Source organism: Danio rerio, chromosome 13, assembly GCF_049306965.1.
Source record: "Danio rerio strain Tuebingen ecotype United States chromosome 13, GRCz12tu, whole genome shotgun sequence".
Classification (NCBI taxonomy): Eukaryota; Metazoa; Chordata; class Actinopteri; order Cypriniformes; family Danionidae; genus Danio; species Danio rerio.
In genome coordinates, this window is record NC_133188.1 from 36,494,880 (window position 1) to 36,507,458 (window position 12,579).

At 38.4% G+C, this 12,579-nt stretch overlaps 2 protein-coding genes across 6 annotated transcripts in view; one reads left to right on the forward strand and one right to left on the reverse strand.

The window, feature by feature from the left end:
- The first annotated feature begins 52 nt into the window (after nucleotides 1-52).
- Nucleotides 53-10,330, forward strand: rdh12 (retinol dehydrogenase 12). 2 transcript variants are annotated; one of them, NM_001002325.2, is made up of 7 exons: nucleotides 53-202; nucleotides 3,660-3,778; nucleotides 3,894-4,049; nucleotides 4,145-4,249; nucleotides 6,745-6,954; nucleotides 7,036-7,225; nucleotides 9,844-10,325. In NM_001002325.2, the coding sequence occupies exons 1-7, from the start codon at nucleotides 123-125 to the stop codon at nucleotides 9,944-9,946; spliced, it is 963 nt and encodes a 320-aa protein (NP_001002325.2). In that variant the 5' UTR covers nucleotides 53-122; the 3' UTR covers nucleotides 9,947-10,325. The 2 variants fall into 2 exon arrangements, with proteins under 2 accessions (NP_001002325.2, XP_073775598.1); XM_073919497.1 differs by having other exon boundaries at nucleotides 62-1,448; nucleotides 2,070-3,778; nucleotides 9,844-10,330.
- Nucleotides 10,331-10,337: 7 nt separating this feature from the next.
- The window catches only part of zfyve26 (zinc finger, FYVE domain containing 26), a 49,169-nt gene continuing 46,927 nt past the window's right edge, over nucleotides 10,338-12,579 (reverse strand). For 3 of the 4 annotated variants that reach the window (XM_073919324.1, XM_073919323.1, XM_003199733.7), the window contains 2 exons: nucleotides 12,425-12,475; nucleotides 10,338-12,334 (listed from right to left, as the gene is read on the reverse strand). In XM_073919324.1, the coding sequence (XP_073775425.1) occupies nucleotides 12,143-12,334; nucleotides 12,425-12,475 (243 nt within the window). In that variant the 3' untranslated portion in view covers nucleotides 10,338-12,142. The remainder of the gene's footprint in view (nucleotides 12,335-12,424; nucleotides 12,476-12,579) is intronic. The other variant, NM_001305560.1, reaches the window with a different exon arrangement.

Consider the following 12,579-nt stretch of genomic DNA (forward strand, 5'->3'; position numbering starts at 1 on the left):
AACTACAATCCCATCATTCCCCGGGAGCACAGCTGTAGATGTGAGTGGGAGGCTGCTGAACACATTCGGACGGACAGAGACAGACTGGAGTACAGTACAGTTACAGCAGCAGCAGCAGTGTCATGATGCTCGCGCTCGTGGCGTTCGCGGCGGGTTTAGGGCTCGTCGCGCTGATTTTAAGGCTGCTTTCTCCTCAGATCAGGTAAGTCATGTCGTTTATAGCATGAGAGATATGAAAATGACATTATGATATGATGAACGACTATACTAGCAATACATTCAATCTGTGGTGAAACGAGCACAGTGTCCAGTTGGGATGAAAACATGATGTAAAAGACTAAAGCAGAAACCACAGCCACCACTGAAGCGTACAGCCCCGTGCAGGGTCCTGTAATGGTATTAAACGATCACATCTGAACTCGAATTTCTACGTAATCTACATTACGTTACATTACGCATCAACAATGCTTTTATTATTTGGATGTAGAACGCGCTGGATATTGATTAAGGTTGTCCCGTTGCGGACCCGCCTCCACTTGACATGATCTGCTCCAGAAATCGACCAATAGAATGACAGTATAGGCGGAGCCACCCCGCCCCTCTGCTAACCGCGCTGCTTCATTGGCTCTGATGGATTGGCGATCGCTTTCTGCGTGGGACGAGTGTCTTGACAGGCATGCTGGATGGATGAACAAGAAATATACTAGAAAATAAAGCACACCCGATGTGATGAGGCGGAGTTACACCTCGAGTTTAACTGTCCTTCGTCAGTTACATAAAATAATTCAATGTAGACTATATGCAGATGGTTGTTATTAAATTGTAATGTTTATGTTGAGTTTTTATCATTCATTTATTAATTTTTTTTTCGGCTTAGTCCCTTTATTAATCTGGGGTCACCACAGCGGAATGAACCACCAATTTATCCAGCATGTTGTACGCAGTGGATGTCCTTCCAGCTGCAACCTATCACTGAGAAACACCCATACACACTCATTCACACACATACACTACGGAAAGTTCAGCTTACCCAATTCACATATACCACATGTCTTTGGACCTGTAGGGAAAACCGGAGCACCTGCAGGAAACCCACACCAATACGGGGAGAACATCCAAACTCTTCACAGAAATGCCTACTGGCACAGCCGAGGCTCGAACCAGTGACCTTCTTGCTGTGATGCAGCAGTGCTACCCACTGCGCCACCCCATATCTATTTGTTTAATGATGAATATTCAGTTGTTATTAATCAATGATCAATATGCACGTTTAATGCATCATCATGGGTATCTGAAAGTGTTTTTTAAAGATGTCAGTTAAGAGATGCTAAACACCAGTAGTTCAGCTAAGGTGACTAAGGTTAATGAGAGGGTTAAGATAAGTGAACACCTGCATCTGCCAAAAAGGATCATTGAATATGAGCTATATTCCACCAATATAATAAGCGGTTGGGATGACCCATTAGATCAGGGGTGGGCAAACTCGGTCCTGGAGGGCCGGTGTCCTGCACAGTTTAGCTCCTATTCTAATCAAACACACCTGCTTATAGATTCTAGTGATCCTTAAGACAGTGATTAGTTTGTTTAGGTGTGTTTGACTAGTGTTGGAACAAAACTCTGCAGGGACACCGGCCCTCGAGGATCAAGTTTGCCCATCCCTGCATTAGATAATGGATGCAGGTGTTTAGGAAAGGTCCAAAAAAAGGCCAATTAGAGCAGGAGTGCTAAATCCTGTTCCTGGAGATCTACCTTCCTGTACAGTTTAGCTCCTACCCTGATCAAACCCACCTGAACCAATTAATTAGGACCTGAAATCCACTTGATAATTACAGACAGGTGTGTTTGATAAGGGTTGCAACTGAAATCTGCAGGAAGGTAGATCTCCAGGAACAGGATTGGCCACCCCTGAATTCGAGTATTTAGGAGCCATCCAAGAAAAAGGTCAACTTAGGCTGTTGGGGAATCATTGGTTTGGTCAAATGAAAACTCTTGAGGAAAAGGGTATTAAACATGATCTGCTAGCAGACCAGGGCCCCGTTTCAGAAAGCAGGTTAAGTGAAAACTCAGAGCATGTTAACTCTGAAATGAGAGAAACTCTGGGTCAAACTCGAGAAAGCAGGAGTCAGGAGCAGGTTTTATTCTCTAAACTCTGAGTTTCTGCCGGTCTTCTCCCCTGTTTTAAAGATAAAGCAGTATTTCTCACCTTAGCCATTCATGGACTACATTTCAGTCACACAAATAACAAAGTTATAAGAATGGCTAGTCCTTTTTTTAATGAATAATTATCTTAAATTCACTGACCATCAACAGTGACATGTACTGTAACTAAATAATTGGGATTATTACTCTTTCTAAAAACATTTTTTTAGTACTGCTTAGATTCTAAATGTCATATCAACCTCGACAACTTAATAAAAAAGTGCGCTTAATAACAAGTGGACTTTTAAAAACTCAATTTTAGAAATTGAATCTTAAACCGATCAACATGTGTAAAACTGGAAGCCTTAAATTAAACATTTCCACTGAACATTAAGTTAAGGTTATCTGCATTCTTATTTTGTCAAATTTGTTGTAGAAACTATTCATTCATTCATTCATTCATTTTCTTGTCGGCTTAGTCCCTTTATTAATCTGGGGTCGCTACAGCGGAATAAACCGCCAACTTATCCAGCAAGTTTTTATGCAGCGGATACCCTTCCAGCCGCAACCCATCTCTGGGAAACATCCACACACACTCATACACTACGGACAATTTAGCCTACCCAATTCACCTGTACCGCATGTCTTTGGACTGTGGGGAAAACCAGAGCACCCGGAGGAAACCCACACGAAGGCAGGGAGAACATATAAACTCCACACAGAAACGGCAACTGAGCCGAGGTTCGAACCAGCGACCTTCTTGCTGTGAGGCGACAGCACAACCTACTGCGCCACTGTAGAAACTATGCAGTTGCCTATTTTAAGTAATTTAATGCAATTACATCTGAAATACCTTCAAAACTACAGCCAATTCCCCACGTTTCAAGAGATAAGTCAATAAACCTCACACATTACATTACGTATTCTTTTATTATACTTAAATATTTACATACTTTAATCATTTTAAATGTAAACTTGTGTATTAACTTGAGCACCTATATTTTCCCACACTACCTGTCTCTGTTTGGCTGATGCAGTGGTGTTGCTTTTTTTTTTTAAATATATGCTCAGATTTGCTTTAACTTTGCATGAGCACATCAAGTTCAGCTGGAGAAAGAAATGCTGATCTCTCTTTTTTTTTTTTTTTTTTTCAGATGTTGTCATGGTGACTCGTAATACCTGCACTCCATTGATAATGCCTTTTTATAGTCGCGTTGTGCCCGCTTAACTCTGATTTAGTCTACTCAGACTTGATTGACCTAACTCAGATCAGCTGTTCTGAACAGAAAACTCTGAGATTAAACTTTTTAATCTCTCATAAGTCAAGTTCAAGTTTAAACTCCGAGTTGGTTGGACCTCCTTACTGAAACAGGACCCGGGGGAGGGATGATGGTTGGGATGATGGGTGACTGTTGTCTCTTGCTTTGTTGATTGATTGATGATGAAGCTTATTCTAATACTTGGAACTCATTTTGAGTGTCTTTAGAAAAAAGCTGACAGATTTCACAACATTTACGCAGGAAATACGCCGCAGGAGGATCATGTCGATCCACAGTGCGGTTAGATGGAAAAGTTGCATTGGTCACAGGAGCAAACTCAGGAATTGGAAAAGAAACAGCTCTGGATTTGGCTTCTCGAGGTCAGTCCAAGTGAATCCTGAACAACTTGTTTTTTCCAGAAATGACTACTTAAATCATTTTAAATTGTAAGGCGGTTGTAAATACAGATTGATGGTCTCGCTGTTGTTCCTCCAGGAGCTCGAGTGATTCTAGCGTGTCGGGATTTGGAGAAAGCAGAGGAGGCGGCGGCGGAGATCCGCACAAGAGTGGGAGGAGCAAAAGTGGAGGTGCGAGAGCTAGACCTGGCGGACTGCTGCTCCATCAGAGCCTTCGCACAGAGATTCCTCAGAGGTGCTGATTTATGACCACCAGAAATGGCAAACTGTAGATAACCCTCAGATATTTGAGTTTATTTACAGTTAATACTTTTTTTTTTCTTCATTCAGAGGTGGATCACCTGCACATCCTCATCAACAATGCTGGTGTCATGATGTGTCCTTATATGAAAACTGCTGATGGATTTGAGATGCAGATCGGGGTCAATCATCTTGGTGAGTTTTAATAATAGTTGTATTTATCTGTATCTGTATTAAATAGCAAAGTGAGACATGATTTTTTTGTATAAATTAAAGGGGTAGTTCACCCAAAACTGAAAACTGTCATAATGCACTCTCTCTTCACTTGTCACAAACCTTCAAGAGTTTCTTTCCTGATTGGACACACAAGAAGATATTGTGAAGAGACTGTAAACCTGTTATTTGACTTATAGGATTTGCTGTTCCTGCTACGAATCTATTTGATTTCTTCAAAATGTCTTCTTTTGTGCACAACATACAAAAGAAACACATAAATGTTTGGAACCACTTGAGGGTGAGCAAAAAGTGCTAATTAGTATTTTTGGGTGAGCTATCCCTGTAAGAAACATTGCTGCATTACTGTAAAAAAAAAAAAAAATGGCCATAACACTGCTATTCTCATGTCGCCAACTTTAGACTGATGGCTGAAGTTCTGGGAACTTTGGCCAACTTGGTCCGACTGAATGGTTAATCAATCAATCACGTTTCATTTCGTGCTGCACTGTTTTGGAGAGTGGAACTGTCCTCAGAATAGCAGCATCATTCCTCATCCACATAAAAAACAGTTACCAATCTGAATGATGTGTTTCTCTGATCTTCGTGAGCAAAAAGACACAATATTTAACGGTTTTCACTACCATTAGAAAAAAGCAAGAATATAAGCATACCTGCGTGTTTGTTGACATCACAGGTGGAACAGCGAGTATTGTATACTTTTTAATAATCTAGAATTTAAGTCAAATTGATAAATGCTCATCGTCACACAGTTATCCTCACAATAACAGACAGCTGTGCAGGCAGAAAATCACTGATTCATGACTGTCTCAGAAAGTTATAGGTTAATTAATGAGCCATTTCATCAATATAAACATAGATTGGCAGCTTTTTCATTCGCTCAGTCTTACTTCCAGGTGATGAAGATTGCTGCACACTCCACTCTAAGTAATCCTGTATATTTAAGCAAATCAGAGGACGATGGCGAAAGTATTCCAGGAAAGTGTGCCATATGTATCAGACATTTAGTCAAAGGTCCATGGCCGTTGCTTGCCGTGACATCTGAAGCTGAGACTACAACACTACAGACAATAATTATTTTAGGACGCCTATTTAAGATGTGATTTAGTGATAACTTTCAGGTAATAGGTATGTTTTTGCATGGCATTATTAAGATATTTAGAGAAATATTAAAGTTCACAGTTTCAGAATTGACCTAAGATGGAAGCTTCCAGTGTTGTTGATAATTAAACCTTAAAAAACTTTCAAAATCAATTTTGTTTCCTGAAATAAAGCTAAAACTATTAAAAATATATTTTTAAATGTATATTAAAAAAATTATTATATAGATTTTTTTTAATCTATGTAACCCACCGGTCCTACTGCAACTAACCCAGTCTGAGCCGGGAACAAATTAGCGATTCTTTGCATGGGAGAGTCGGTTGCTCTAACAAGGAGGCTAAAGACCATGATCTCTTTGAGGTCAGAGGAGTGAGGTTTACCTGCATAGCACTTTACTAGCTGGCCTTCATTACTCACCCCATCCAGGACGAGTCCCCACATGTACCTCACCAATCCTACCGCACACAACCCAATCTGAGAGGGGATCGAACCGGTGATTCTTTGCATGGGAGTCGGTTGCTGTAAAAGGAGGCTAAAGACCATGACCTTTAGTGTCTGTTGCTAGAGCAACTTTGGAGGTCAGAGGAGTGAAGTTTACCTGCATAGCACTTCGCTAACTGGCCTCTGTTACATCAATTTCTCAGTGTTATAGATAATATATTTTAGTGCATTTAAACAAAAGAATTTTATTAAAGTCATATAATTAAAATAAGAATTTGGTCGCCAACAGCATTAGGAATAGAAAGATCATACATTTAAACTCAAATGAGGTATTAAAAATATACAGTTAAAGTCAAAATTATCAGCCTTTTTTTTGTTGTTTTTCAAATATTTCTCAAATAAATTTTTCACAGTATTTCCTAATGTTTTCTTCTGGAGAAAGTCTTACTTGTTTTATTTTGTCTAGAATAAAAGCCTTTTTTTATTGAGTCATTTTTTAAGGTCAATATTATTAGCCCTATTGAGCACTTTATTTTTTTGATAGTCTACAGAACAATCCATCATTATACAATGACTTGCTTAACCTAATTAACCTAGTTAAGCCTGTAAATTTCACTTTAAGCTGTATAGAAGTTTCTTGAAAAATATTTAGTAAAATATTATGTACTGTCATCATGGCAAAGATAAAATAAACCAGTTATTAGAAATGAATTACTAAAACTGTTATGATTAGAAATTTGTTGAAAAATCAACAGAAATTGGGAAAAAAATTTATACAGGGGGCTAATAATTTTGACTTCAACTGTATATTAACAAATGACCAAAAAATAAAATAAAACTAGCATTACATGAGCACATTTCAGCATATAAAAATTATGACAAAAATATTGTAAATAATCCTTTTTTTCATCCAGGTCACTACCTGCTGACGTATCTCCTCATTGGTCTGCTGAAGCGTAGCGCTCCTTCACGAATCGTGGTCGTTTCCTCCCTGGCACATAACTTCGGGTGGATTCGATTCCACGACCTGCACAGTCAGGGCAGCTACAACAGCGGACTTGCCTACTGCCAGAGCAAACTCGCTAACGTGCTTTTCACTCGTGAGCTGGCGCGCAGACTCCAGGGTAACTCAAATAATGATTCGACATGAATAACTGAAATGGTACCTGCAGAAAATGTGAGTTTGACTTGTATGTGATGATCAGGGTCGAATGTGACTGTGAACTCTGTGCATCCTGGAACGGTGAGGTCAGAGCTGGTGCGTCATTCTACGCTGATGTCCCTGCTGTTCGCTTTCTTCTCGATGTTCCTGAAATCCCCGAAAGAAGGCGCTCAGACCTCCATCTACTGCGCCGTCGCTGAGGAGCTCCAGTCAATCTCAGGCAAACATTTCAGGTACGGCAAACTCCAGAACGCTTGTCATGGAAGACACACATTATTTAACACATGCTGGATATTAATAAACTGTATCAGCAAGGGTGCGGTTATTAAAACAGCAGTTCTCAACTTTTACATAGTAGTGCATACAATATAAAATGGACCCTTTTCACATTTCCAGGTTTCTCAGTAGCGGAGGTCATCATAGTCGCATTACCTTTGAGCGCAGTGAATGGAAGTGCAACAATTTTTTTACAACCCTTTTTGCTAAAATAATGAAAAAAAAGCTCCACAATGGTGTTATCAAGACTTTCAGAAAAATGAAAATAGTTTGAGACTGATAACGGCAGCCAGACAAGAAAACAACGTCATATTTACTGTCCTGCCCCATAAACGTGCATTAGAAACATTTGTTATTTAACGCAAAGATGATAAAATACATACATAAATACATATAAATGCTTATATGGGTAAAAAAAATATATATATATTTAAAAAATTCAAGGATTTAAGATGCTGATGACCATTAAACATGTCATAACACTCTTGTGAAAAGGGTCTATAGCAGGGGTCTCAAACTCGCGGCCCGCGGGCCATTTGCGGCCCTCAGTGCAATATTTTGTGGCCCGCGCCGACCGCTGTACACTGACAGAATCAGCGGAGCGGGGAGAGAGAGCGCTCCCCGCTCCGCTGATTCTATCCGTACACAGCGGTCACTGGCATTCCCCGCCCGCCGTGCAAACAAAGGGGCGGGGATGCCGGTGACGTCACCACGCACACCGCCCCTTTGTTAGACGCTGTGACGGGCGGGAAGGAGGGAACTCGCGCAAGCCAGAACCAAGGTAAGCTGTTCCCGCCCCTGCCTGCCACTTAGCTACCTAGCTACAGCCTGCATCTTATATATATTATAGGTAGATACAGACTGGTACAGACTGATGTGACTGGAGTGGGGTGGGGGTGTTTTATTTATACATATATACGCCTTTTTTTAGGTAAGGGAATGGAAGTTTTGAGTGAGTCTAGACAGGTCTGGACTTAATGATGATCATCTTCAAGCCATACTGAGGGTCTCAACTGCTTCCGCTCTGAAGTAAAATGTGGTTCAGATTTGTGAGAAGAAGCGCTGTCAAGTCTCTGGCAGCAAGAAGTAGGCAAAAGATGCCATGTTTAGAAGAACTGTTCATAATCTTCACTCAATGTTCTATTAATGTTCAGGACACTTCATGTTCAGAAGAAATAATTAAAACTGTTAATAATGACATTTGAAGACTTTTTTTTGTGAAATCCCTTATGCGGCCCAGCCTCACCCAGACTTTGCCTCCTGCGGCCCCCAGGTAAATTGAGTTTGAGACCCCTGCTCTATAGAGTGCTAGGCTGCATTCAAATTTGCGTACTTCCATACTATATAGTAAAGATAAAGAGAAATAATCAGGGAGTGTTAAATGTAGAAGTCTAGCCTACACTACCATTAAAATGTGTTTATATTTGTTTTGATGCCATCACATTATGGACATCTACTTAAGACATCCTTTATACCATGAAACAGCAGCCAAAAGCAATTCGCTGAATTAGCTAGTCTCTGGAACAATATACAGAAGCCTAACAGCAGTTATGGATTTTGTTTCTGTGACAAGGGGCCTAAAATGTCATGTTCAGCCTTTGATGTGAGGCCCATACACAAAAGACTGCAATATACTTCACACTGTGACACTTTAACCTGGTCACCCCTGTTGTAGCTGCTGGTGATTTGTTGCACTGTGGCCCTACAGTCACAGTGAATAATACATCCCAGGTTCCACTGCACAATTATCACAATTTTCCTTAACCAAACTATCACAAATGGGCACCTTTGCCTATTCTGACACCAAATACTGTAGTGCCTGGAAGCCTGCTCACTGATAAGGTTGTCAGGCATAGTTTCTTTTTTTTTTTTTAGCCGTGGGTTTTTTTTATAATAGAATGGTTATCACTGGATTTCCAAATGAAATGTCTTGAGGTTTCTTTCCTCATCTTGTTTTATGAAAATTATTGGCTTGAAACTAATTATGTAAAAATACCAATTTTGGCCAGTTTCCTTGTTAAGGAATAGTTCACTTGAAAATGTTGAACACAAAACAAGATACTCTGAAGAATGTAGAAAAAAGCAGCCATTGACATCCATAGTAGGAAGTTAGGAACAAAAATACAATGGAAATCAATGGCTGCTTTTTTCCCCAACATTCTTCAATATATCTTCGTGTTCAACAGAAGAAAGAAACTCAAACAGGTTTGGAAAAGCAGAAGGATGATTCAATGATGACAGAATTTACATCTTTGGGTGAACTATTTATTTAACGGTTGGAAATGGGTTAAATGTAAACATTTCTTAGAAAAATCAACAATTGTGAAATGTCACTCAGATCATATTAAGCGTATTCACTAGAAATTACTAGTTACATGTTTAAAAATAATGAAAATAGAAACTATTGTATCAAGCCAAGTTCAAATTTGAACCGCTGGGCCAGCAGGAAACTCCTCAGCTATCCTCGAGCCCTGCATAATTTAATAAAGATATTGTCCTGTACTGTAGCTGCTGAATAATTTATGGTGTCTTTGGTATTGGCACACAGTTGACGCTCTCTTTCTCTCCCACACAGTGACTGCGCTCCTGCTTTTGTGGCCCCTCAGGGACGGAGCGAGGAAACGGCGCGCAAACTGTGGGATGTAAGCTGTGAATTATTAGGCATCGAGTGGGACTGAAACGTTCATTTGACCTGCTTTATTTCTCCATGCTTAATTCTCAAACATTTTCAGCGATCATTTTTCATGTCTTTCGTTAGATATTTGTTTGGTTTTCGTTAGGTATTTGTTTTTGTATTGGCTTTCAGTTGCACAACCTACAATTTTCTTCTATAATGCCTTTGTGACAAGCACGTTTTGAGTTGGTTTTACTCTGGAACTCTCTGTAAGGCATTTTAAAACGTGTTTTATTGTGTTGGTATTTTGAACGCTGCTTTAATTCTCATCTCAGTATTCTCACATGAAGCTGCATATTGAAATCTTTTATACAGATGTGCTTTTGACTACTGTGGTACATTCATAATCAGAGACGAATATTTAAATATATACAGTGACAAAACAAAATGTGTCATTTTTGTATTTTTTATTTCATTTGCTAAATAATACAAATACACAAGGAAATATTAACAAATGATGAGTCATTATTAAAATAATAAAAGTTTTAAAAATGAAACATTATTCTAAAAAACTGAAATCATTTATTTAGTTAGATAAGAAGTCAGTATTTTTGGATAGACAAATATAATTTAATTACTGTTTTAATTAATATCTCCCTTCAGTGTACATTTGCTGACATTTGTCACCCTGATTGAATGAATTTAATACAGTCTCTTTGGCAAAGTGTCTGTAACAGTCGCATACATTGTAATATGTGCATAGACCTTGCGAGCAGATTTATTTCATGTCTTTTTCTATTCTCAAAATAAAATAATAAAATAAACAATAGCACTTTAAAGGGATTTTTCCATTCAAAAATGAAAATTGTCATCATTTAATCACCTGTGTGCAGATACATACTGTACATGCATACAATTATAGGGGTAAATTAAGAGATAATTTCAGAATTATTTTCTTTTGATTTAAAAGGTAAGGATTTGTTTATTCTATAGCAATCTGGTGTTACAAATTTAAATTAAAAGATAAGACATTTTATGTAATTTAAGTTTAATAATTTTTAATAAATTTAACTTTTTTTTTTGTCCTAGAAAGATGTAACATGTTTTAGCTGTGAAAAATCAGGGTTATTCCACCAAATATTGATTTCTTAACTCTATTAGTATTGCATTGGCTAAAAATTAATTTAAACATGTCTGTAAATGCCTCCTTGTCACTTTATTCATAGAAAAATGTTTTAGAGAAATTCAGTGGTCTCTTCATTTCTCCACAGCTCTAAATACATTTTCCCTCATACCGTGAATTCATTTTTCTCCAATGACGTCTGCCTTGGACGTCTTGGACGTCTGCCTGGACGTCTGTCCCAAATATAATTGTCTTTGTATAGGGTTGAAATGACATGGAGATGAATAACTAATGACAAGACCTTTCATTTTTGAGTGAACAATACATTTAACATGTCCCTAAAACAGAGTGAACGCCCTGTCCATTTTTTAAAGAGATTTACTTTACACAACATTTACACAAACGCACAGATTCAACTTTATATTACAAATTACATGAGGGTCAGAGAGTTTCAACACACAAACACACACATACGCGCAGACGCTCATAATCCGACTGTAGGGTCAAACACATAAGCAATATTTCACTGATACAGTATTTTTCAAATTGCTGTGTCCCTTTTTTACAGTATTTATGATTAGAGCTTGCTCATCATAATATCTTTGATCACACCTTCTAAATTCCCTTTTAATACTGTTTCTTGTAGTCCAACCACATCCGAATGAGGACCAATATAAAGATTATATTCTTAATTTTCAGTGACACCATAGTAAACTTACCGTGAACCCAAACAGGAATTAATACGCCGGCGACTTTGTTCCTTTAGGATGAGATTTAGACACAGTGATCGGTTTTCTGACATATGATGAGAAAACTAAGTCTGAGGTAGGAAGAAAAAGCTCAGTCCAACACTGAAGTAGTACTGAATTCGGTTCCAGCTCTGTTAGAGATTATAGTTTTCTTTCCAGTATGGTACAATGGATTAAAAGGCCTTGTGCCATTTAATCAAACCTTCATCAGATTATTTTTTTTCTTTCTGTGAGCTTGACTGGTTCTAAACTAAACTACGATGTGAATGAATATGATGTTATAAAAGTGGCACAAAGGTGATTGATTTCCTGTCCTATAATCTGATTCTGGCCAATCAGAGTAGAGCAGGACACTTCAGTGACCAATCAGAATCAGGATTGATAGTGGTTATCTTTGTTTTGATGATGGCTCTTGATGCTCTGAGAGCCACTGGCGGCAGATGTCATGCATGACAGAGTCACCTGAGCTCTCGGCTGCTCGCATCACTTCTTGTATCAGTGGAGTTGCTTTTACAAGTTTTAGTTTCACCGCCTGAAGATACGCAGCCCTCAGCTTAGAGCACTGCAGATACGCCTTTATCTACACAGATAGAGAAAGAAAAGTGGATGAACGAGAGAAAGAGAAAAAAACACTTCTAAAAGAAAAAGAGTATGAAAAATAAAAACTCACCTTGTTTTCTGGATTCTTACACTCTAGAATCAGAGTCTCGAGTTCTTTAGCCTAGGCAAAAGAAAAAAAGATTTAAACCTGTAAATTAGGCAGCAAAATAATTCATTATTGTAATAATCATTATTCATAAAATATAAGAATATTATAAAAATTAA